The sequence below is a fragment of the Pituophis catenifer genome, unplaced genomic scaffold (assembly GCF_029215685.1).
Source record: "Pituophis catenifer annectens isolate HBS135680 unplaced genomic scaffold, rPitCat1.0.hap2 SCAF_4, whole genome shotgun sequence".
NCBI lineage: Eukaryota > Metazoa > Chordata > Lepidosauria > Squamata > Colubridae > Pituophis > Pituophis catenifer.
The window spans coordinates 123,753,399-123,774,906 of record NW_027256884.1 but is presented as its reverse complement, the minus strand read 5'-3'; the positions used below and the strand labels follow the sequence as shown (position 1 = coordinate 123,774,906).

Sequence of the window (21,508 nt, the reverse complement as noted above, 5' to 3'; positions counted from 1 at the left end):
TGTCCTTTATCTCCTGCTTTGTAGCTCATCTCAATCGCACGGCACAGCTGATTTCCACCCCCACCCACCCACCCCACTGTTCTACTTACCGTTGCTGACTTGGAAGGTAAATGCTCCATTTTCAGTGCTGTGTTCAAGAGCCTTAGGCGCACGCGTAAACTAAACTGGTTGTTAAATCGGCAGCATCCCACCACTGTGTTGAGGCCACTTGGAGGTTTATCTGTGCCCTCAGGTTCACCTGAGTAGGGCAAATGGGTGGTGTTGTATCCCCCCCCCCCCGCTATTAAGAGAGGGCTGTCAAATCTTAACGTAGATGGCCTCTTTGAGCCTTCTTTCAAACCAATGGTTCTCTCTATCCAAAATGTGGACCTTACTGTCCACATTCTCAACAGAGGGGGAGGGATACCGCACCACCTAACTCCTGTTTACAACACAGTCCTTTTCAGCAGCTCCAGGAAGGCTCCACACCCATTTGTACTATTCAGGTGACCCTGAGGGCACAGATTAAACCTCCAAGGGACCTTAACGACTCTCACAGAGAGTGCTAACGACCAGATGACTGCAAGCAATATAAATCCTTCCATTCTCCACCATTCAGTCAGAATTGAAGAAGCTTCTTGGATGAGAAGCGAAACCGTCGTCTTCTTTTTTTTTTTTTTTTTAATTTGATTTATATGCCGCCCTTCTCCGGAGACTCAGGGAGGCTTACAATGCGTTAAGCAATAGCCTTCATCCTTTTGTATATTTATACAAAGTCAGCTTATTGCCCCCACAATCCGGGTCCTCATTTTACCTACCTTAGAAAGGATGGAAGGCTGAGTCAACCTTGAGCCTTGGCGAGAGTCGAACCTGCAGTAATTGCAGGCAGCTGGTCTTAATAACCAGCTTAATAACAGGGTGCCTTAGACCACTGTACTACCAAGGCTCTTTCTTCAAGGAAAAAACCGAGTCCAGTTGCCTTTTGGGGAAAAAAAGCACTGTTGAGACAACTATGACCTGGATGATTGAGAATCACCGCAGATGAATGAGATGGACAGTAACAGGACTCAAAATAAGATGACTTGTACAACAAGTCTTGTACAATAAGACTTGTATAAAGTGTGAAATGTGTACAATCAAGTATAAATCCTGAATTAAAATTCCCACGTGTTTCTGAAATACAATAAAAAATATAATTTCTATCTTTGTTCATCCTAGTTTCTGGAGAGTCTACAGCCAAGTTCATCTGACACTTATCCCTACATGGTAAAGGATCTGGAGTTTTGATCAAAGCAATCAACTTTTTAACATCATCTCATTCTGGCACAAATATCAAAAATATTTCCTTCTCTCCCTCTCTCCCTCTCTCTTCCTCTCTCTCTCTCTCTCTCTCTCTCTCTATCTCTCATCACCAGGATACAGATTCTGAAAACCTTTATGCCTGCACAGAGAGGCTACAGCCATGGCAGGGCCAAACATTTCCACAAAATCAAACACTTGGAAGGAAAGGAATCATTCAATTCGATTTTGACTTCCTTCTTCAACCGGATGTCTTCCGCATGTATTGAGATGACAAACTGCCAGAATTCCCAGCCAAAATGGTCCAGAGATTTGGAATTTGCTCTTTCTAAATCTAGAAATCTGACAAGAAGGAAATTTGGGGAAGACAGATAAGCTCCCTCTGCTTACTCAGTATGACAAATAAGTAGTACAATCAATTATCTCCCTCTCTGTGCATTCCCGTTACTTTCAGAAATAAAAACACCAATCAGGTGTATTGCAATGATTAAGCTGAATCGTAAAGATGTCACCATTAATTAATGCATTATCTGGGAACAGCAAGTCAAGGAATTACAATAACCCAAAGCAATAATAATTTTTCCTTTCTCCTCTTTCCTCGCTTGATTTATACCTATGTTCCAGACTAGCAAATATGAGAACATATTTCTAGCTCCAAAACAGAGAGCCAGAAATATTTTATATGCTAAAACAAAGAAACAAACAAAAAGGCCCTCTGAAAAGACAAATAGGCTGGGATGAAACAGGGAACAATATTACTTTGTGCCAAATTTTATCCTTAGGGCAAAAAGATTTCTTGTTAGTTTCCCTCACACGACCAAATACTTATCATTTATTCTGATAGAGAACTACAGGCATATTGTGGTTCAGACAAAAGCTGTACTCAGTGTCAAGGATTTTAATGAGGACAGAGGAAATGAAATAAAGATACATTTAAAATGCAGTAGCCAACACTTCCCCCTTTCATATTAGAGGCACTCTCCTTAACAGTGAAAAACAGTTTTGTTATTGTTTTGCATTTGATGACGTGGAGCCAATTTGGACATTTCAGAGTTATTTTTAAAACATAAAACCATATTTTACTAGAGAATTTTTAAAATATTCATGACACACTTAAAAAGCAGTCTTATTCAACCTAATGTTTGAAGTGGGAGATCCCGATTCATGTTTCCTATTAATTTTGTTGACTTCATGACAGCTAAAAATAAGTTAAGAGCTATTATTGTGCGTTTCAGGAATATATCTAAAATAGTGGAAAACGACAACACCTTCCCCCTCAAAAAGCCATCACTATAGTTAATAACGTTGGGTGAGGTAAGCAATTAAAGTCATAATTTTGTAAACTCAGATCTATCCGGGAGTTCTTCCATCAATCCTGCCCACATTTATATTTATGTATGTTTATGCTGGAATTATTGCCGGGATAAAATAACTGGAGCTGTTTCCCCCCTCTCAATTCCCTTTACTGTAACGCTACAAAAGCTAAAAGCTCAAGCTGAGAACTCAAAACTTGAGATCCTAGGTTTCCAAACAATTTTATTTGAAGTTTTTAAGGGGTTTTTTTTGCACCTAAACAAAGATGCATGAAATGCTCTTTCCCCCTGTCCACCAAAAAATACTTTCATTCTCCTATTCAAATGCTTTTTAGTGGAAAATGGCATATGTCACATATCCAATTATGTTCAAAAGACAGACCAAAAAAATCCCTCATAGCCCACCTTTCTTCTTCACTGGCATTCTTGCTGTTACTTCTGGCACCGGATGAAAATATTTATTTACTGTAGAGTCTTTCTGGGATTATCTTGGGAAGTCTGAAGTCTGCCGTCCCACTCAAAAACGGTTCAGTTTAAAAAGAGGACTCTTATTTCTTCATTTCCCCCAAAGGATGCTCGTAATTCCTCAAGTTAAAAACTTCCAACATCACCAGGAAAAGAGCAAGGCAGGGAGGGGAGTTTGAAGAGAATTCCTGCCACAAGCAGTTGTCAAAAATCTGCAAAGTATTTCCCAAGCTATAAAAATATATCGGAGAAAACACACATCCGTTTACAAAAGCGTCTAAGAATTCCCTCTTCCAACCATGAAGGATTTTTTGTATATTGTATTCAGAAGTTGAGTGAATGTTCCAAAAAAAAAAAAAAATGCAATTAAGGCACACAGTCCAAAAACTTGGCAATCTCAGTATTCCACAGTCCAAAACCGCCCGATCCCGTTTTAAATAATCCAACTAAAATTCTAAGGAAGCTGGAGGCAATTCAAAGAGAAATTATTTTTCTTTCTTCCTGATGCGGTCACGAGGATTTTTTTTTTTTTTTTGCCCATTAGACAGACATCCTGGTCTTCTGGATACTGGAAACTAAGCTCCGAAGTTTCAGTTGGTTACCCGCATAGCCTGTCACTTTCATTTGTAAACTCTCCGCCCAGCCTTCTGGTCTGTAACATCCCTCTGATCCTCTTGTATTACACCCAAGAGGATTGAAAGCAATCCCTTGACATGGGATTATTAAAGCGACAGTGCTGTTCACAGGGCAGGCTGGTGAAGCAAACAACGGAGTCGGGTCATTCCGCGCTTAGCTCAGGAGCAGCAACCAACCTACCGAGAAAGGAGCAGAGTTTTAAGAACAGTTCCCCCCCCCTGCTTTTCTTGGCGGTTATATATAGGTAGTCCTCGACTTACAATGGTTCATTTAGCGACCGTTCGAAGTTACAACGGCACTGGGGAAAAAAGTGACTTATGACCGTTTTTTCACACTTACAATCTCTGTAGCATCCCCGGGGTCATGTGATCAAAATTCAGATGCTTGGCAACCGGTTCATACTTATGACCGTTGCTGGTTTCCCAAGGTCACGGGATCACCTTTGGCAACCTTCTGACAAGCAAAACCAACGGGGAAGCCTGATTCACTTAACAACCATGTTACCAGTTTATGAACTGCGCCGGTTCACTTTAACACCTGTGGCAAGAAAGGTTGTAAAATGGGGGCAACTTAACAAATGTCTGACTTAACAACAGAAATTTCAGGCTCAATTGTGGTCATAAGTCGAGGACTATCTGTATATTTATTTTTCTACTATACAGGCTGTCCTCGACTTACACCGGTTAGTTTAGTGACCGTTCAAAGTTACAACAGCAGTGAAAAAAGTGACTTATGGCCATTTTTCACACTCACAACCGTTGCAGCATCCCCAGGGTCACGTGATGGTAAGTCAGACCCTTGATAACCGACTCCTTTTTATGACGGTTGCAATGTCCTGGGCTCGTGTGATCCCCTTTTGCGACCTGACAAGCAAAATCAATAGGGAAGTCACTTAACAACAGGATTGCTTACTTATCAACTGCAATGATTCACTTAACAACTGAGGCAAGAAAGGTCATACAATGGGGCAAAACTCACTTAACAAATGTCTCGTTTAACAACAGAAATTTGGGGTTCAATTGTGGTTGTAACTCAAGGACATCCTTGTGATTGTTTTATGATTGCGCTTGCCACCGGCAGACGCTTATTTGAAATGGGCAGCTGTAGAAATTAAATAAATGTGGAAGCAGGCCACAAAGTAAGTACAGGTAGTCCTCAACTTACAACCATTTGTTTAGTGACCCTCCTCTCGCCCTGCCACCTTTGTGGGTGGCTCCTGCTGCCAGGCCAGCCCCAAATCTCATGTACCTACCCTAGATGAAGCCCCCAGGGGTGCTGCACCTACAGAAAAGCAGGGGGGTGCCAGCAAGCAGAGCCCCAGCAGGGAAGCCTCATGATGTCGGAGTCTTGCACGTTCTCTCGCCACCTGCTGTTTTCTCTCTCTTCTCTTCCTGACTCATTGGCTGGCGCTTTGCTCACCCTGCTTGCACAGGAGTGCGATCCCCACACCCATCTCACACTCCGGCATGCTAACCCACCATTGGCGGTCACACAGTTTTGGTTCTGACTCTGCTTTCTGAAAATAAATTATATGTCAGCCCTGGAACCTGTTTCCTCCCCTCCCACTTGGCACTTTAAGGCTGCCACAGTGAAGAAGGTCGAGCTTTGGGAATGGAAGGGGGAAGAAAGAGATAATTGGGGGGGGGAGGATTGTAGTCATAATAAAATTCTTTCTCCTGAGAACCAAGAGTTTTCCAACCAGGTGCAAGGAGGTGGGGTCTGAGACTGAGTGACCCTTGGACTGTGACCTGATTGGACCGTGTGAACCCCACTTGAGAAATCCTGCTTAAGTGAATTAAGGGGGAGCTTGTGGCTGAGCTTCTTTCTCTTGCTTGCCGTTTCCAACCTTCAAAGCATGCTTTAATTTTTCTATCTATAATCTCTACATAGATCTCTGCGTAACTCTGGTGGTTATGGCACCAGGCTAGAAATTGGAGACTGTGAGTTCTAGTTCTGCTTTAGGAATATAAAGCCAGCTGGGTGACTTTGGGCCAATCACCAGGAGATGGTGAGTTCTAATCCTACCTCAGGCCTGAGAGATGGCTGGATGACTTTGAACCAATCACCAGGAGACTGAGAGTTCTAGTCCCGCCTTAGGCATGAAAGCCAACTGAGTGTCTTTGGGCCAGTCACTCTCTTTCAGGGGAAAATGGGAGGAAGACGGAGTATTTGGTAACTTTGCTGCCTTGAGTTATTTATACAAAAATAATAAACGCAGAATAAACAAAAATTAAAATAAAATTTAAAAAACATTCTCCAAGATCATCTTTGTGGTTCTATACAGTAGGCTTCTTACAGGGTGTGATGTGGATAACAGATGGAGCAGAAGGGGAGACACAGACTGGCATTCTTGGACATTTTTTAAAAATCTCTGTTTTCTGGCTTAGAACATTTATTTTTTTAGTAACTATTTTTGCATTTTTTTTCCCTAGGTCACCACCATGGCTCTTTACAGAAACAGTTGTGAAAACTTTGGGGAATAAGAACTGCATCTGAATAAGGAACCCAAAGGCTAAGCTCTAAAAAGTGAGAGTCGAGCAAATTATTAGAATTAAGTTAGAGAAACAAATATGCTTTTGAATTTTTGACAGATGCAAGCAAACTAATTTTGGGGAGGGGCGGAAATGAAGAAAACTGTCCTGTTAAAAAAATACAGAAATAATCTGTGAGAATTCAAGAGCAGCGATGACATGACTAAAAAGGAACTGTACTTTCAAAATCGTACAATCTCTTCACTCCTGGGATTTGGAAAAAGGCTCCTCCGATGCTCTTAATGCACTGTCAGAATTTTAGTCCTGTATTTTTTAGGAGCATCCTCTGCTCCTATAATTCAGCAACAGCAGCAAAATGAAGAAAGGATGCTATTAAACATTGAAGACGTTGAATTGGAAGGTTATGTGAACCAGAGCACTATTTCTACATGAGGGTAATGAGCAGCTGCATAAAAACTGAGGCATGACAAAGTTTAAAGATCTTGGCAGGTCTGAGATAGAGAAAAATAAGAAAGAAGGGGAAAAGAGAAGTTGAAGTGAGGCCTTACAAGAAGCAATGTGAGTTTATTTTCGATGTGGAATGAAGGACCATTAAGATAATGAATCAAATAGGAAAATCTGAAAGGATCCTAGATCAGCAGGCCCCAGCAAAGGCTAGATGTGCCCAGTGGGAATATAGAGACAACCAAAAAAATAGATTTTAAGAGGCAGCAAGGAAAACTGGCAGGAAAGAAAGCAGAGGTGAATAATAGACAGGAAAATGAATACAGCAATAGACTACATGAAAATGAGTCTCTGGGTGAGTCAGGGTGCATCAGGGGAGAAAATAAAAGATGGAGAAATGTGCAGCAGAAGAAAATGGCAAGAATCATCAGCTTGATGGGACTGAGACAAGGTTTACCCAGAGAAGGTGAACTGAAACCTGCTGGTGGAACTGAATTGATCTTTTCTACCCATCCTATCTCAAGTGGCAGGAGAGATGCTCTGGGCACTGTCAGCTACAAAGTTATCAGCTGGTGGGGCCGAAGAGGAGATCTTTTTCTGCCGTAGCAATCACCCTTTAGAACAGAGGTCTCCAACATTTTTGGCACCAGGAACAGTTTTGTGGAAGACAATTTTTCCTTGGACCTGCCCTGGGGGGCGGGGGGGGGAGTTATGCTCCTATGAGAATCTAATGCCTGATTTGAGGTGGAGCTGAGACGGTGATGCTAACGCTGGGGAATGGTTGCAAATACAGATGAAACTTCATTCGCTGTCCTGCCGCTCACCTCAAGTTGTGCGACTTGGTTCCTAACAGGTCATGGCCTGGTACCGGGCCGGACCGGACTGTGGTCCAGGGATTGGGGACACCTGCTTTAGAACATCATCCTCACTTAAGGTTAAAGTGTCCCTGAACCTGTTGGCGTTTTGTAAAGCTTTGAAAAATTGGCTTTGTGTACAAGTCTGTAGCGCTGGGTGTATCACAGAGCCCATCTCTTGGCTGTCTGGCTGATTGATTATATTATGACCTGTCGCTTGTGGTTATTTTTATTTTCTATTTTTATATTGTGTATGTATTTTATTAAAAGTCTCCTAGACTCACATCAACGTACAGGTAGTCCTCAACTTACAACAGTTCACTTAGTGACCATTCAAATTTACAACATCACTGAAAAAAGTGATTTATGACCATTTTTCACACTTACAACCGTTGTAGCATCCCCATGGTCACGAGAGTTACATTTGGATGCTTGACAACTGACTCACATTTATGACGGTTGCAGTGTCGCAGAGTCATGTGATCGCCTTTTGCAACCATTGGACAAGCAAAGTCAATGAAGAAACCAGATTTGTTTAACAACTGTATTACTAATTTAACAGCTGCAGTAATTCACTTAACAAATTTCTCACCCAACAACATAAATTTTGGGCTCAAATGTGATAATTGAGGACTACCTGTATACAGATGACAAACTGTTGATGTTACCTACTTAGATAATGAAACATCTGCCAAGAAAACCACCAAGATCAGAGAACACCAAGGACAACTGTACAAATCAAATGAATAAACGAATATTTCGGATGCTCCACTTGGTTACCAAATTAATTCATTTTCTGGATTAGCACAATGCACTGGATCTGAGTCTGCAGGCTAAACCATTAAAAACCGAACCCAACATAAATAAGCTAGCTCTTTAACTAAGTTGGTTAAACACTTCAGGTGAAGCAAACGCTGTTCAGATGGGAAGCAAGGAGAAGGAAACTGGGATAAATGAATGTCTCATCGTAGGAGAATCGAGGCCCCCCAAAAAAGGGAAAAAAAGGTTGCAGGGACTAAAAGTGAAAAGAAGCAGCAAGTGAGAAGGCAGGCTCATGGGTGGGAAGATGTTTTAAAGCAGGTTGGAAAGTGGGTGGGAGTAAATGATAAAAACGAAGTGTCAAGCGACCGGAGGCAAGGATGAAGCAAGATTCAAGGGAGGGATTAAATAAGCAACCTAAATAAACAAGAAAAGGGGATTGTAGGAAAATGAGGAGAAAAGCATAAAAATGGGGATGTCAAAATAAAAACGGGGATGTCAAAATAGGGGAGGGGGTGTAGGAAGAAGTTGTAGGGGGGAATTCAAGAGCCAAACCTTCTTGCGTGTGGGAAAAACAATGGACCACAGGAACAAAGTCTCCTTTCTGGACTCACATCTCTCCCTCCCCCCACCACCACCTTTCCCAACCCAGGATGATGGGAATGGTAGTTCAAGGCACCCTCAGAAAGGGCGACGGTTCGAATCCCTAGTATAGCACTCCTGCGTGAGCAGGGGGGTTGGACTAGATGACCTCCAAGGTCCCTTCCAACTCTGTTACTGTTACAGAAAAGGGCCCCTTGGTCCAAACCTGACTAGGTGGCTCAAGTGGCTAAGACCCTGAGCTTGTCGATCAAGGTTCGAATCCCTAAATACAGGTCTCCTCGTGCGTGAGCAGGGGGCTGGACTAGATGACCTCCAAGGTCCCTTCCAACTCTACTATTACTGACCAACCATTTTGAGAGGACGCCTGTCAATCCTGGGAACGAGGGTGATGTGGTGGTGGTGGGGGGGAGTGGCACCGTCAGGACAGGCTGCCGGGAACGATGGGCTTCTTTCCACACGCCAGAGAGGGATTATTACCCCGACACGCCCCCTTCTCGCCACGCCGGCTGGGAACGATGGGGAGTGGAGTCCGTGCCACGGCGAAGCGGAGGGATGATGAACCCAGGGTGTCCCTCCTCCCCCACAAAGGAGGGATTTTATATATATATATATATAAATATATATAATATATATATTTGCAGAGAGATGATTATTACCGCGCTGGCGGCTGAGCCTTCGTCGCAGGGGTCGGGGAAGGGTGGAAATTAAAGCCGCTCCGTCCCTCCGTCCGTCCGTTTCAGCCGGCCTTGCTCGTTCGCTCGCTCGGCCGCGCCGGCTCAGCTCCATCTGCGTGGAAACCACGGCAGTAACGCCAATGCCAGTTTCACCCCCGCCGCGGCCACCGACATCGCTTCGCCTCAGAGAAGCGCGGCCGCCACTCCGGTCAGGCTGATATTACGCGCCTCAGCACGGCCGGACAAGCAGGCGGGGGGGAGGGGTGGGGGGGAGGGGCCGGAGGGAGGGAAGGGGGAGGAGCTTGAGCGCGCGGGCGGGCCAATGGGCGTCTCCCGCGCGCGGGCCCCCTTTCTCCCAGCCGCCCAATCCGAGGCGGGCCACGTGACCGGCCCAAGATGGCGGCGCCCGAGGGCGGCGTGTGACCCCAGCCGAGCCGCGAGGCGACCTCAGCGCTTCGCGAAGCCGGAGCGGGTTCGGGGGAGGCTGAACTAGGAAAGACACCCCCCCCCCACCTCCTCCGTCTGACCGGCTAGCAAAACAAAAGAAGCGCCTATAAAACGTAGGTGGAAGCTGCTGGGAAAGAAGAGGGGGGGGGGAGGCGCGGATGGGAAAACTCCGTTGTCCCCTGTCTCTCCCCTCCCCCCCAATGGGTCGGTTCTGGTCGGTAACAGAGTTGGAAGGGACCTTGGAGGCCATCTAGTCCAACCCCCTGCTCACGCAGGAGGAGGAGACCTGTACTTAGGTCCCGACCTTTCTGGTCGACAAGCTCAGTGTCTTAGCCACTTGAGCCACCAGGCCCTTTTCTGTAACAGTAACAGAGTTGGAAGGGACCTTAGAGGTCATCTAGTCCAACCCCCTGCTCACGCAGGAGGAGGAGACCTGTGCTTAGGGATTCGAACCCGCCCGACCTTTCTGGTCGACAAGCTCAGTGTCTTAGCCACTTGAGCCACCAGGCCCTTTTCTGTAACAGTAACAGAGTTGGAAGGGACCTTTGGAGGCCATCTAGTCCAACCCCCCCCCCCTGCCTGCTCACGCAGGAGACCTATACTTAGGGATTCGAACCGCCCGACCTTTCTGATTAAACCATCTGCCTGACTAGGTGGCTCAGTGGTTAAAAAGACACTGCAGCTTTGTCGGTCGGAAAGGTTTGGCAGTTTCGGCGGTTTGAATCCCTGGCACAGGGTCTCCTGCGTGAGCAGGGGGGTTGGGCTAGATGACCTCCAAGGTCCCTTCCAACTCTTGTTAACTGTTAGTGATGGACAAACTCGGTGTCTTTAGCCACTGAGCCACCTTAGTCAGGTTCTTCTTTGTTGAAACCGGGAGGAGGCCTTCCGCGCTGGCTTCTCTCTCCTGCCGAATGGGCTTTAAATTAAATTAAATTAAATTAAATTGGGGGGGGCTGGTTAACGTGGGTGCGATGCAGGAAATCGCTGCAGAAGGGAAGACGTGCATCTCTACGTAGCTCCGGCAGAGACCTTTCGTTGCCCAGCTGGGGAAGGTCGTATCCTGCAAGCAAACCGCTAATCCGGGATTCCGACGCAGGGAGGGGGCTGTAAAAGGGGAGGGCGAGGCTGCTGGACTAGGAGTCTTTTTGCTACCAGCGAGAGGGAACTGGTTGCAAACGCTGCTGCAAAACGGGGAGGTGGGGTTGGTTCTTCCTGCATCTGGTCCGACCTTCCTAAGTGCTGAAAGTGGTGGGTGGGTGGAAGGAGGGAGGGAGGGAAGGAAGGAAGGGATGAAAGGAGTGGATGGAGAGAAGGAAGAAATTTATGGAAAGAAGGAAGAAAGGAAGGAGTGAAAGAAAGGAAGGGATAGAAGAAATGGACAGAAGGAAGAAAGGAAGGAATGGATGGGGCAGAAGGAAGAAAGGAAGGAAGGGATAGAAATTGATGGACAGAAGGAAGAAAGGAAGGAGTGAAAGAAAGGAAGGGATAGAAGAAATGGACAGAAGGAAGAAAGGAATGGATGGGACAGAAGGAAGGAAGGAATAGAAATTGATGGACAGAAGGAAGAAAGGAAAGAGTGAAAGAAAGGATAGAAGAAATGGACAGAAGGAAGGAATGGATGGGACAGAAGGAAGAAAGGAAGGAAGGGATAGAAATTGATGGACAGAAGGAAGAAAGGAAGGAGTGAAAGAAAGGAAGGGATAGAAGAAATGGACAGAAGGAAGAAAGGGATAGAAATTGATGGAGAGAAGGAAGAAAGGAAGGAGTGAAAGAAAGGAAGGGATAGAAGAAATGGACAGAAAGAAGAAAGGAATGGATGGGACAGAAGGAAGAAAGGGATAGAAATTGATGGACAGAAGGAAGAAAGGAGTGAAAGAAAGGAAAGGATAGAAGAAATGGACAGAAGGAAGAAAGGAAGGAATGGATGGGACAGAAGGAAGGGACAGAAGTGGATGGACAGGAGGAAGAAAGGAAGGAATGAGTGGATGGGAGGGAGGGAGGGAAGGATAGTAGGGAGGGAAATGGAGTTAACGTGCATGGGTTGTCTCTCGGGCTAATGAAGCACTCCAGTGTAAATCAGAGCATGGGAGTGTGAGGTCAGCTTCTGCTTCAGAGAACAACCAACTGTCACTTATTAAATTTATATGCTGCCCATCTCACTGTTGAAATGACACTTGTTGCCCCATGTTTTCCAACCTGTGAGATGCAAGAATAGCCCAGGGGAGGCATGAAGAATCTTTTAGTGACATTGTGACAATAAATAGGCCTTTCCCAGTTTCCTGGCCTTGTTTTCAGTTTCCCTTGTGTTGCTCCCCTCTGGGAGGAGGTTTTGAAGTATTTCTAGCAGGACTACCAGATTCTGTAACAGTTTTGGTTCCCTATGTCATCCGCCTGGTAAACTGGCAAGATTCGTTTTCCTCGTCATGTGCATGTATGCATACGAACTAGACTGTGTTGTTTCTTTGTGTCATGTGTGTGTAATTTTGTATTTATTTAGTCATGTAGTGTATATTGGAGGGGTGACCCTTTGTATGCAATGAAATTTCATTTTAATGTATGCCTATTAGTGTACATTCAAAGTGACAATAAAGTTATTCTAAGTCTAAGTGTTCATTTAGGGGCTGGGATATGTAGGGGAAGTGTGTTGGCAAAAAAGTTTAGGAATGCCTTGGAAAAAAGATTCCCAGCAGTTTGAAGGCAGTTGTGATTTAGCATACCTAAAAGCATTGTGCATGTATTTTGCATCTTCAAATCAGTTTTAATTTTTATTAAACCTTTTTTACAGAATAAAACCACACAAATGGAAAGTAAAAGCAAAGGGGAAGAAAGGAGAGAGGGAGAGGCTTCTGATCTTTACAGTTTTCCAGCGTATATAAAAATAGATAGGAATAAAAGGGGGAAAAAATGAATGTAGGGCATTGGAGCAAAGTGACTTGACTGATTGATCTGTGTTTCAGGAAGTTATTAAAGTGAATTGAGACATTTTACAGTTCTTCATTTTCCAGCATAGATGGTTTCCATTGTTTAGGCTTAACAATAGGAAGAGCAGGATTTTGATGTATAAAAATTTACCAGCTTCTTTGTTGCTTTCTTGGCATTAGAGAAATAAATGGGCTTTTATCAATAAAACAATCTATTCAGTTTCTATATCTGCCAAACTTAATCAAATGACTCTGGACAGCTTTCAATTTAGTTACTGCTTTGGCCATTGGTAGTAACGAAAATAAAACCTACCTAAAAATGGCATTAATAAAATAATTATATTAAAAATAATCAGTGAAAACATTAATACACTCATTCCAGCAAATAAAATATCAGAAGGCATTAGAAACTTTTGATATATACTGTTTAGCAGCAGCCCATGTAAAGCTTGCTAATTTCCATAGCATTGTTCCTTCTCTCAATTCATTACATATTCAATTTTATATGAATCAGGCCAAAATGATTTCCTTATCAAGAGGGGGATCCAGAAATTTTCCACATGCTGAAGGGGAAATAGAGCACAATAAATAATGGGTAAAATCTTCTGTAGTTTGCTTGGAGCAAGGACAGAGCACATATTTATATGGGATATTATGGCCCTCTGTAGTTAATACCCTTTACTGGAATGATAAGTCTTTGAAATGCTGTTTAGAGGGAAGGCACTGTAACATCAATCTGAATAGAGCGGGAAGGGACCTTGGAGATCTTCTAGTCCAACCCACTTATCAAGCAGGAGAAACTATACCTTTTTGCCATCACGTGCCAAAAGTGGGGGAAACGAGGGGGGGCACGCACACATGCCCACACCCATAATTCAATGCGTCCCACCCCCCCCCCGTGCATGTGTGCATGACCCACCCACGGTCCCCCCGCTTTTGGCACATGATGGCATGGTGGGACCGGAAGGCCCATTTTTCACTCTCTCCAGGCTCCAGGTTTTCTAGGAGCCTGGGGAGGGTGAAAGCAGCCTTCCCCACCCCCACGGATGCCCTCCAGAGGCCTCCAGCATGCGCGCTGGAGCTGAGCTACGGCAACACTTGCGTGCCCACAGATATGGCTCTGCGTGCCACCTGTGGCACGCGTGCCATAGGTTCGCCATCACGGGATTATACCATTTGAGACAAGTGGCCGTCTAGTCTCTTCTTAAAAACATCCAATGATGAAGCACCCACAACTTCTTAAGTCAACCCGTTTGACTGGTTAATTGTCCTCACTATTAGGCAGTTTCTCCTTAATTTCAGGCTGCTTCTCTCCTTGATCAGTTTCCATCCATTGCCTTTTGTCTTGCCCTCTGGTGGCTTTGGAAAATAAGTTGACCTTCTATTCTAAGTTTGCATTCAGTTTTTTTGTTTTGTTTTGTTTTATTAAGCATGTACCAGGAGGCAATTATATTTTGTGATAATTTAAAGATTTCTTTGGGAAAAGACATGCAGCACCCTGTTTTTTGTAATAATAAAACGTTATTGACTCTACATCTTTCGGAAGTGCTGCAGACTGAACAAGAACAATGAACTTCTAAGCTATTCCTTACAGCACTTTAACTTTCCAGGTTCCTTCCGTGCTTTAAGGAAATCTATTAATTACTGAAAATCTAAAACGAATCTTAAAGCACTCTTTTTTTTTTTTTTAGGCTTGGGAAAAAGTGGAGATCCAATGCACTGATAAGAAGCATTACTGAAGCATTACAATTCCATTATGTATGTTCTCTTTTAATCCCCTTTATCCCCTCAACGCTCCAGAGATTAAAATGGCAGGGAAAGAATTTCTGGACCATCCTATGGAGAAAAAAATCAATAATCCGAGAAGAATCCCAGAAGCCAGCTGGCAGAAGAGGTTTGAAAGGCTGCCTCAGCAAGATCAGTGAGCACTAACATTTCCCAAATATCTGAATATTTAAATACAGGCGGTCCTTGACTTACAATCTTTCGTTTAGTGACCACTTGAAATGACAATGGCACTGAAACAAGTGAGTTATGGCCATTTTTCACACCACCATTGCAGCATCCCTATGGTCACATGATCAAAATTTGATCGTTTGGCAATTTGCACATTTTTATGACAATTGCAGATCATGTGATCACCTTTTGCGATCATTTGACAAGCAATGTCAAATGGGGAAGACACATTTACAGCTGTATTACTAACTCAACAACTGCATTGATTCACTTAACAACTGTGCAAAAAAGATAGCAAAATGCGGCAAAACTCACTTAATAGCTGTCTCACTTAGCAACAGAAATTTTGGGCCCAATTGTGGTCATAAGTCAAGGACTACCTTTTGACAGTTCTGTTTTCAAGGCACTCGGGAATCTGATAATGCAATGTAAATAATTAAGAAAAGATTCTTATTTTCTGAACCTCCAGAATACAGCAGAAAATACTGTATGGAGACCAGAATTCAAACTTACTGTCTCTGTTTGCCTCTTTTATTTTATGGAAAGAGGATGTTTCATAGATCCTTTTTTAAAAACTCCTTAAAATTGGATTGAATTTGGGTAGGAAACTGTTGAAAATATTAATTCTCCCCCAAGTATACTGGAAATTCTGATGTAACCATAACCGTGCCCATCCCTCAAACAAAATAGTTTCAAAAGTGGGTGCTGAAAAAATAATTCACACCTGCTTTAGGAGGTGAGCAGGGCTGTGTCTGCTGCCCAAATAGTCTTTGCATTCATTACTGCTTCAGCAGTTCACCTGCACAGGTACGCATCTGTCAACCTTAAGGCTCACTCTGAAAGCTTAGAATAGTATAGAATCTCATGACATATTCCTGAGGACTAGCTTTATGAAAGATACGAGCAATCAGGTTCGTACAGTGGTGGCAATAAATGGATGCTGATTTGACAAAGGATGCTAATTTCAATAATGCTTTTTGTTTGCCTAAAAATGTCAGCCTTCCCTTAGCAGAAAGTAGTCTTGTTGCCACCACTGTATGAACCCGATTGCTTTTAGTAAAAAATGTACCCATCAAGAAACTAGTCCTCAGGAATATGTCATATGAGATTCTATACTATTTTAGGCTTTCAGAGTGAGAATATTTGCTTTCCTTTTTTATTTTTTTTTTGCTATAGCGTGTGGTGCGCTGTGCTGATAAACAGGTTAGTGTGGTAGTTCATTGGTGCTGGCAGTAGCAATAATAACCTTCTCTTCTTCTACAGAAATTTCTTCCAAAATGGAAGCATCGCTCTTGCCCTCAATTCAAGTCTCATTGCCTTAATATCTAATAACTCATTTCGGAAGATTCTGCATGTCACACAGGCTCGTTATTCAGCGGTTGTTGCCATGTCCATAGTGCCACTCACCACAACTGCAGTTGCTTATGAGGCTGTAGTAAATCACTCTTTGAGGACAGGTATGTGTTTTAGACTTCATCCAAATCATTCAATAATTTTTTCGATCTCTGTAATGACTATTCTGATATTTCTGGCATGGAATAGACTTACCTTCACTGAGCCAGATTGGACTCCATCCTCTTTATTACATGGTCGCTTTAATAAATAACAATTTCTAAGTGGTGGTTCTGGAATTGGTTGTCAAAGTTTTCTTTCTTTTTTTTTTAATTGTGCCCCACAAAACACAACCCATTTTAGTGAGTAGTGTGTAATAGTTAAGTAAGATCCTGGTACTTAACTGCTCCAGATGAGCTAAACCTTATTTTAAAGTTGTAACTCCAATTCTTATGAGTTTCTTCTTTCCATTCACTGCACTGTACAATTCCCAGAATAATTTCCAACACATTTCACCTTTTATCATGCTTGGTTAGAGTCAGGGGTGGGCTTCAAAAATTTTAGCAAGGGGTTCTCTGCCCAGTTGCTGAGTGGGTGTGGCCATGGAGGGTGTGGCCTAGTTTGCCTCTTGCACCAGAGCTTGGGGGGGGGGCGTTTTTGCCCTCCCTGGGCTCCAGAGGTTTTTCTTGAGCCTCCGGGAGGGCAAAAACAGCCTCCCCAGGCTCCGGAGGCCGGAAACATTTCCAGCTTTCCCAAACTTCCGGTAGGCCCATTTTTCACCCTTCCTGAGCCTCCACGTGCACCCTGCACTTACCTGCATCCAAAATGAGTCGCGTGGGGACTCCTGGAAGGGATGGGGTGGGGCGGGCGGGGCCAGCCAGGAATGGGATTTGGGGGTTCTCCAAACTGCACAGAATCTTAGCTTGAGGTTCTCCCGAACCCCTGTGAACCCCCAGCAGCCCACCCCTGGTTAGGATGCTAGAATGCCTTCCTGCTTTCAAAGGTTCTATCTTCAAAGAGATTCTGAGCAGCTTACAATATTACAAAAACAGAACTTAAAAACACAATTAGAAACATAACCACCCAGAGAAAACATTAGAATTCATAAAGACTTGACAGGAGGTCCCCAAACTCTCTGTTCAGGCCTGTAAGGCAGAGTGATGCCTTAAGGAACTTGAAATATCCAGGATGCTAAGAGAGTGGTCATTGTATGTATCTTTGGTGAATGCTGTTTATTAGAAGTTGTGTCTTTTCAATAAATAACCGGGGGCTGCAACAGAATAGGCATGCTTCCTGAATCTCATAAAATGACAATTGTTAACGGACTGTACTTGAGAGCACCTATTCACATGGATAGAAATGAACGGATGCAAATGGACTCTCAAAATAGCCAGACCCTTTACCGTGAAAATCCAGCACCTTGAATTGCACCTAGAAGCCATGTGCAGCTTGCCCAACAGCAATGATACATGGACATGACCTAAGAAGCTCCCATTACTACTCTCAGACTGCTGCATTTTGGACCAGCTATAGCTTCTGGATAGTCTTCAAGGGCAGACCCATGTACAGCACCTTGCAATACTTCAATTGCCAGGTAATCAGATTCCAGTTGAGGATATTAATCACGTTTTTACATGAAGATGCACACTGTACTTTTTTCTATGGCTGCTACATTGTGGAGAAGTGGCATCTTTACTGAAGCTCTGCCTATTCCAAGGCAGAAGCATCCAATAGGATGCGTGTTTTCCAAAGCCATTTTATGAAACATTCTTTAAGAAAATACTGATGAAACTAAAGCAGCACTGGAAAAGACATAGGCAGCAAAATTCGGACAGGCATCAATGTAGTCTGAACAATCTATTTTTCTGATAGTATTGCAACCAAACTAGAGTAAACTGTTTTTTAAATATACAGAATTTTTCCTCTGATCCATTGTTTCTCAACCATGACAGCTTTTTTAAGATACGCGGAATTCAATTCCCAGAATTCCCCAGTCAATTCTGGGAGCTGAAGTCAGCACATCTTAAAAATTGCCAGGGCTATCTGAGAAAAAGTGATTGAAGACATATAAATCTGCATTCAGAATGGGTAGTTTGAAAAACCCAAGGCCAAAAAAATTAGGCATTTCTTTCAAATTTGTTTTGAGTGTTCTCTTGCAATGGAAATCTGAAACAATTCCATGTTCCTTCATGTTTTGATTAGGACCACCAGAAAGGGTGATGGACATCCTGGAGCTACCTATGCAACCTACAGAAAACTAGCTAAGATATTAGCATTCCTGAATGTGTGCTTCCATAATTTAAAAATAATTAAAATAACCCTGGGCCAATTAGTTTGCAGGCCATGTAGTAGAACTTGGCATGGACTACTGCGCTAATTTATGGTTCAGGGAGAAGGAAGGGGGGCAGGAGAGAGGAAGGGAGAAAGAAAGAGAGAGAGAAAGAAAGAAAAGAAGGACGGAAGCAAGCAAGCAAGCAAGCACAGGAATTTGGGACACTTTAAATGTTCCAATGGTGCTTGGAAAATAACATTTTGTGTCACATGCTCCATGCCTAACCTAATCCCACAAAAGGAACATTATCAGCATGCAGCATGTCCATTGCAATTTTTCTGGAACAGGATTTTAAACTACAAATACTAAATTCAGTTCATTCCATTATTGTTTCAGGTAAATTAAATTGTGAAATCTGTGCTATGGTGAGAGGTGGTTTAGTAGGAGCTGTCATGGGCTTTTTCTACCCCGTCATTCTAGCGCTGCCTCTGAATGCATTGCTGGCTACAAGGTATGTTTCAACCGCATTGTTATATTAAGCACTCTTGTTAGCATTTTATTTGCAGGAACCAAGATTGTGTTCTCATAGATCGTGGGGCCAGCGGTCAGGAATGGGTTAACTCTCGTCTGATGTCTATGGACCGAGTCTACAAGCTGTTAAGCTCCTCTTCCTTCTGCTTCCCAGCTTTCAGACTTGGTCTGATTTGGACAAGACAGAGATTGCTGAGCTGCCCATTTCTGATCATTTACTCCCAAATTAGTGGAGTCTTTTCTTCTATAGTGCTCCCGTTCATCTTGGTTGAGCTTGCCAGCGTGAAGGGTTTTGCACCCGAGCTCGCTGAAGGCCAATTGTTGGCATAAAGGGCTGGGGCTCGCAGTGTTGGTAGAGCCCCACCACCACAGCGTGAAGGGCTCACGCCCAATACCGCTGTATTCCGAAAAGGATTGCAGGAGCCTCCCAGCGTGGCTGGTAGCAGGCTCCTCTTTGTTTCCGGCGGGTCAGTTTTAGCCGACAGCTGCGCTTACGCCCACTGCTTGAACTGGTGCGTCTTCGGGAGCCTCCCAGCATCGCTGGTCGCAGGCTCCGGCGTTAGTCCAGTGGGTCGGCTTCGGGCCGACTGCCGCTGAAGGCTGCAGGTAACGCGGCGCTCCTGTCAGCTGACAGGAGCACGGAGCGGCGTTTGTTGTTATTATTTATTAACCATTTGCTTGAAAATCAAATTTCTACGAAACTACGTGCTTTCAGTCTTATAAGCTTCCATTTTCCTGGAATATCTGGGCATAATTCCAAAAGTCCTGTTTATCCATTGCTTCGGTTTTGCGAGATAGTCTGTTTTCAATATATAAGCATTCATTGATGATCTTTCACCGTTTAAACTATGTGGGTAAGAAAAACATTGGGATGTAAGCCTTAATTGTATGTAATTATCCAACATGATCGTGTAGATGGTAGGATTTTGTGCCTTCCTGTCTTTATGTACTAAATTATTTTCTTAATTTAAATGTTTTCTTCAACTTCATGAGAATATGGGTAGTCCTTGGCTCATGATGACAACTGGGATCAAAATCGCCTGGCAACAGCGATTTTCATAGTCCTGGCTGCTGCCATCAATTCATTAAGCAGCTTCCAATTCCCTACTTGAGGGAAGCCAGCAGAAAATGACGGAAATCATGGCCATGGGGTATTGCAATGTTGTAATCTTTTAAACTGGGAACCAGTAACATGGCCACGGGTATCCTGCGATGGCCAGAACTTGAAGACCTGTCATAAGTCCCCTAATTCAGCACCAACGTAACTTCAAATGGTCGCTGAACAAGTGGTCATAAAACAAGGACTACCTGTAGGAAGAGGGAACAGGGTTCCAGAATGTAATGAATTAACATTACAATTAAAACCCATTATTGCAAAAGCTTTACACCTAAATCTATACCCTTCTTTATACAGGTAGTCCTCAACTTACGACCACAATTGAGCCCCAAACTGCCATTGCTAAGCAAGTCAGTTGTTAAGTGAGTTTTGCCCCCATTTTACGATCTTTCTTGCCACAGTTGTTAAGTGAATCATTGCAGTTGCTAAGCTAGTAATATGTTTGTAAAGTAAATTTGACTTCCCCGTTGACTTTGCGTGTCAGAAGGTCGCAAAAGGGGATCTACTTGATCCCGGGACACTGCAACCGTCATGAGCCAGTTGCCCATTTTGATCACGTGACCACGGCGATGCCACAACTAAGTGTGAAAAATGGTCAAAGGTCACTTTTTCCAATGCCGTCTTAACTTCAAATGGTCACTAAACGAATGTCTGTAAGTGGAGGTCTACCAGTACCCTTCTTTGAATAACATTATTCAGGGATGGTAAATTTTAGAAAGAAACTTGTTAGCAATTTATTTCCTTCTCGGTAGTGGAGTCTGTTTTAAACTGGGAAATGGGTCCTTTCTAACTGAGTGACAAAGCTGTTAATTCCTAAGCTATCGCAATCTTAGCCAAACTCTTCTTCATAACCTTTTCTCCCTCTTCCAGGTACTATACTGCTCCCTTGCCAAACAAAGACAATGCAGTGCGATTCTGGATCTTGCTTAGTAAACCGATTTTCAAAAAGATGAGATTTGCTGCTTTCATCCAAGTTGCTTTTGGCGCGTACCTTGCCTCAAGACACTACGACATATATCTCAAAGCGATCCGCATGCCTGAACCTGGAAGGGATCCCGAGGAAATCAGAGAATAAACCTTTAAAAGGGTGTTTAGCTTTTATTTGATTGGAGTTCTTTCAAGGTTTGGATAACTTCTGAACATTCTAGTATGGTTTGGGTCATTTATATATCAACTTTGCGAAAGTGGGAAAATTGAGACACCATCACCACTCCCCAATCCCAAGGAGAATCTTAAAAGGGATCTGTGCCGTACTGCAAGGGAGTAACCAACAACATTGGGTGAATGAGAAAAGCAACAACTAAACTTTTGGGGAGGGAAGTAAAGAAGTACTGTTGAAAAAGAAGCTATGTATAGATATACTTATTTATATAAAGTTTATAAATACACTTATCTACATATGTACACAGCAACA

The 21,508-nt window shown here is 43.5% G+C and overlaps 2 protein-coding genes across 3 annotated transcripts in view; one reads left to right on the top strand and one right to left on the bottom strand.

Annotated features, from left to right (window-relative positions):
• The window catches only part of DLG2 (discs large MAGUK scaffold protein 2), a 1,162,532-nt gene extending 1,152,867 nt beyond the window's left edge, over positions 1 to 9,665 (bottom strand). Inside the window, exons 1-2 of the mRNA XM_070942955.1 lie at positions 9,501 to 9,665; positions 2,997 to 3,868 (exon numbers count right to left, since the gene is read on the bottom strand). Coding sequence (XP_070799056.1) covers positions 2,997 to 3,015 — 19 coding nt within the window. The 5' untranslated portion in view covers positions 3,016 to 3,868; positions 9,501 to 9,665. The remainder of the gene's footprint in view (positions 1 to 2,996; positions 3,869 to 9,500) is intronic.
• Positions 9,666 to 9,891: 226 nt separating this feature from the next.
• Positions 9,892 to 21,194, top strand: LOC139316304 (transmembrane protein 126A-like). Of its 2 annotated transcripts, none has more exons than XM_070942954.1 (5): positions 9,892 to 10,078; positions 14,687 to 14,807; positions 16,106 to 16,299; positions 18,843 to 18,957; positions 20,965 to 21,194. In XM_070942954.1, the coding sequence occupies exons 2-5, from the start codon at positions 14,695 to 14,697 to the stop codon at positions 21,167 to 21,169; spliced, it is 627 nt and encodes a 208-aa protein (XP_070799055.1). In that variant the 5' UTR covers positions 9,892 to 10,078; positions 14,687 to 14,694; the 3' UTR covers positions 21,170 to 21,194. The 2 variants fall into 2 exon arrangements, with proteins under 2 accessions (XP_070799055.1, XP_070799054.1); XM_070942953.1 differs by having other exon boundaries at positions 14,578 to 14,807.
• The last annotated feature ends 314 nt before the right edge of the window (positions 21,195 to 21,508 follow it).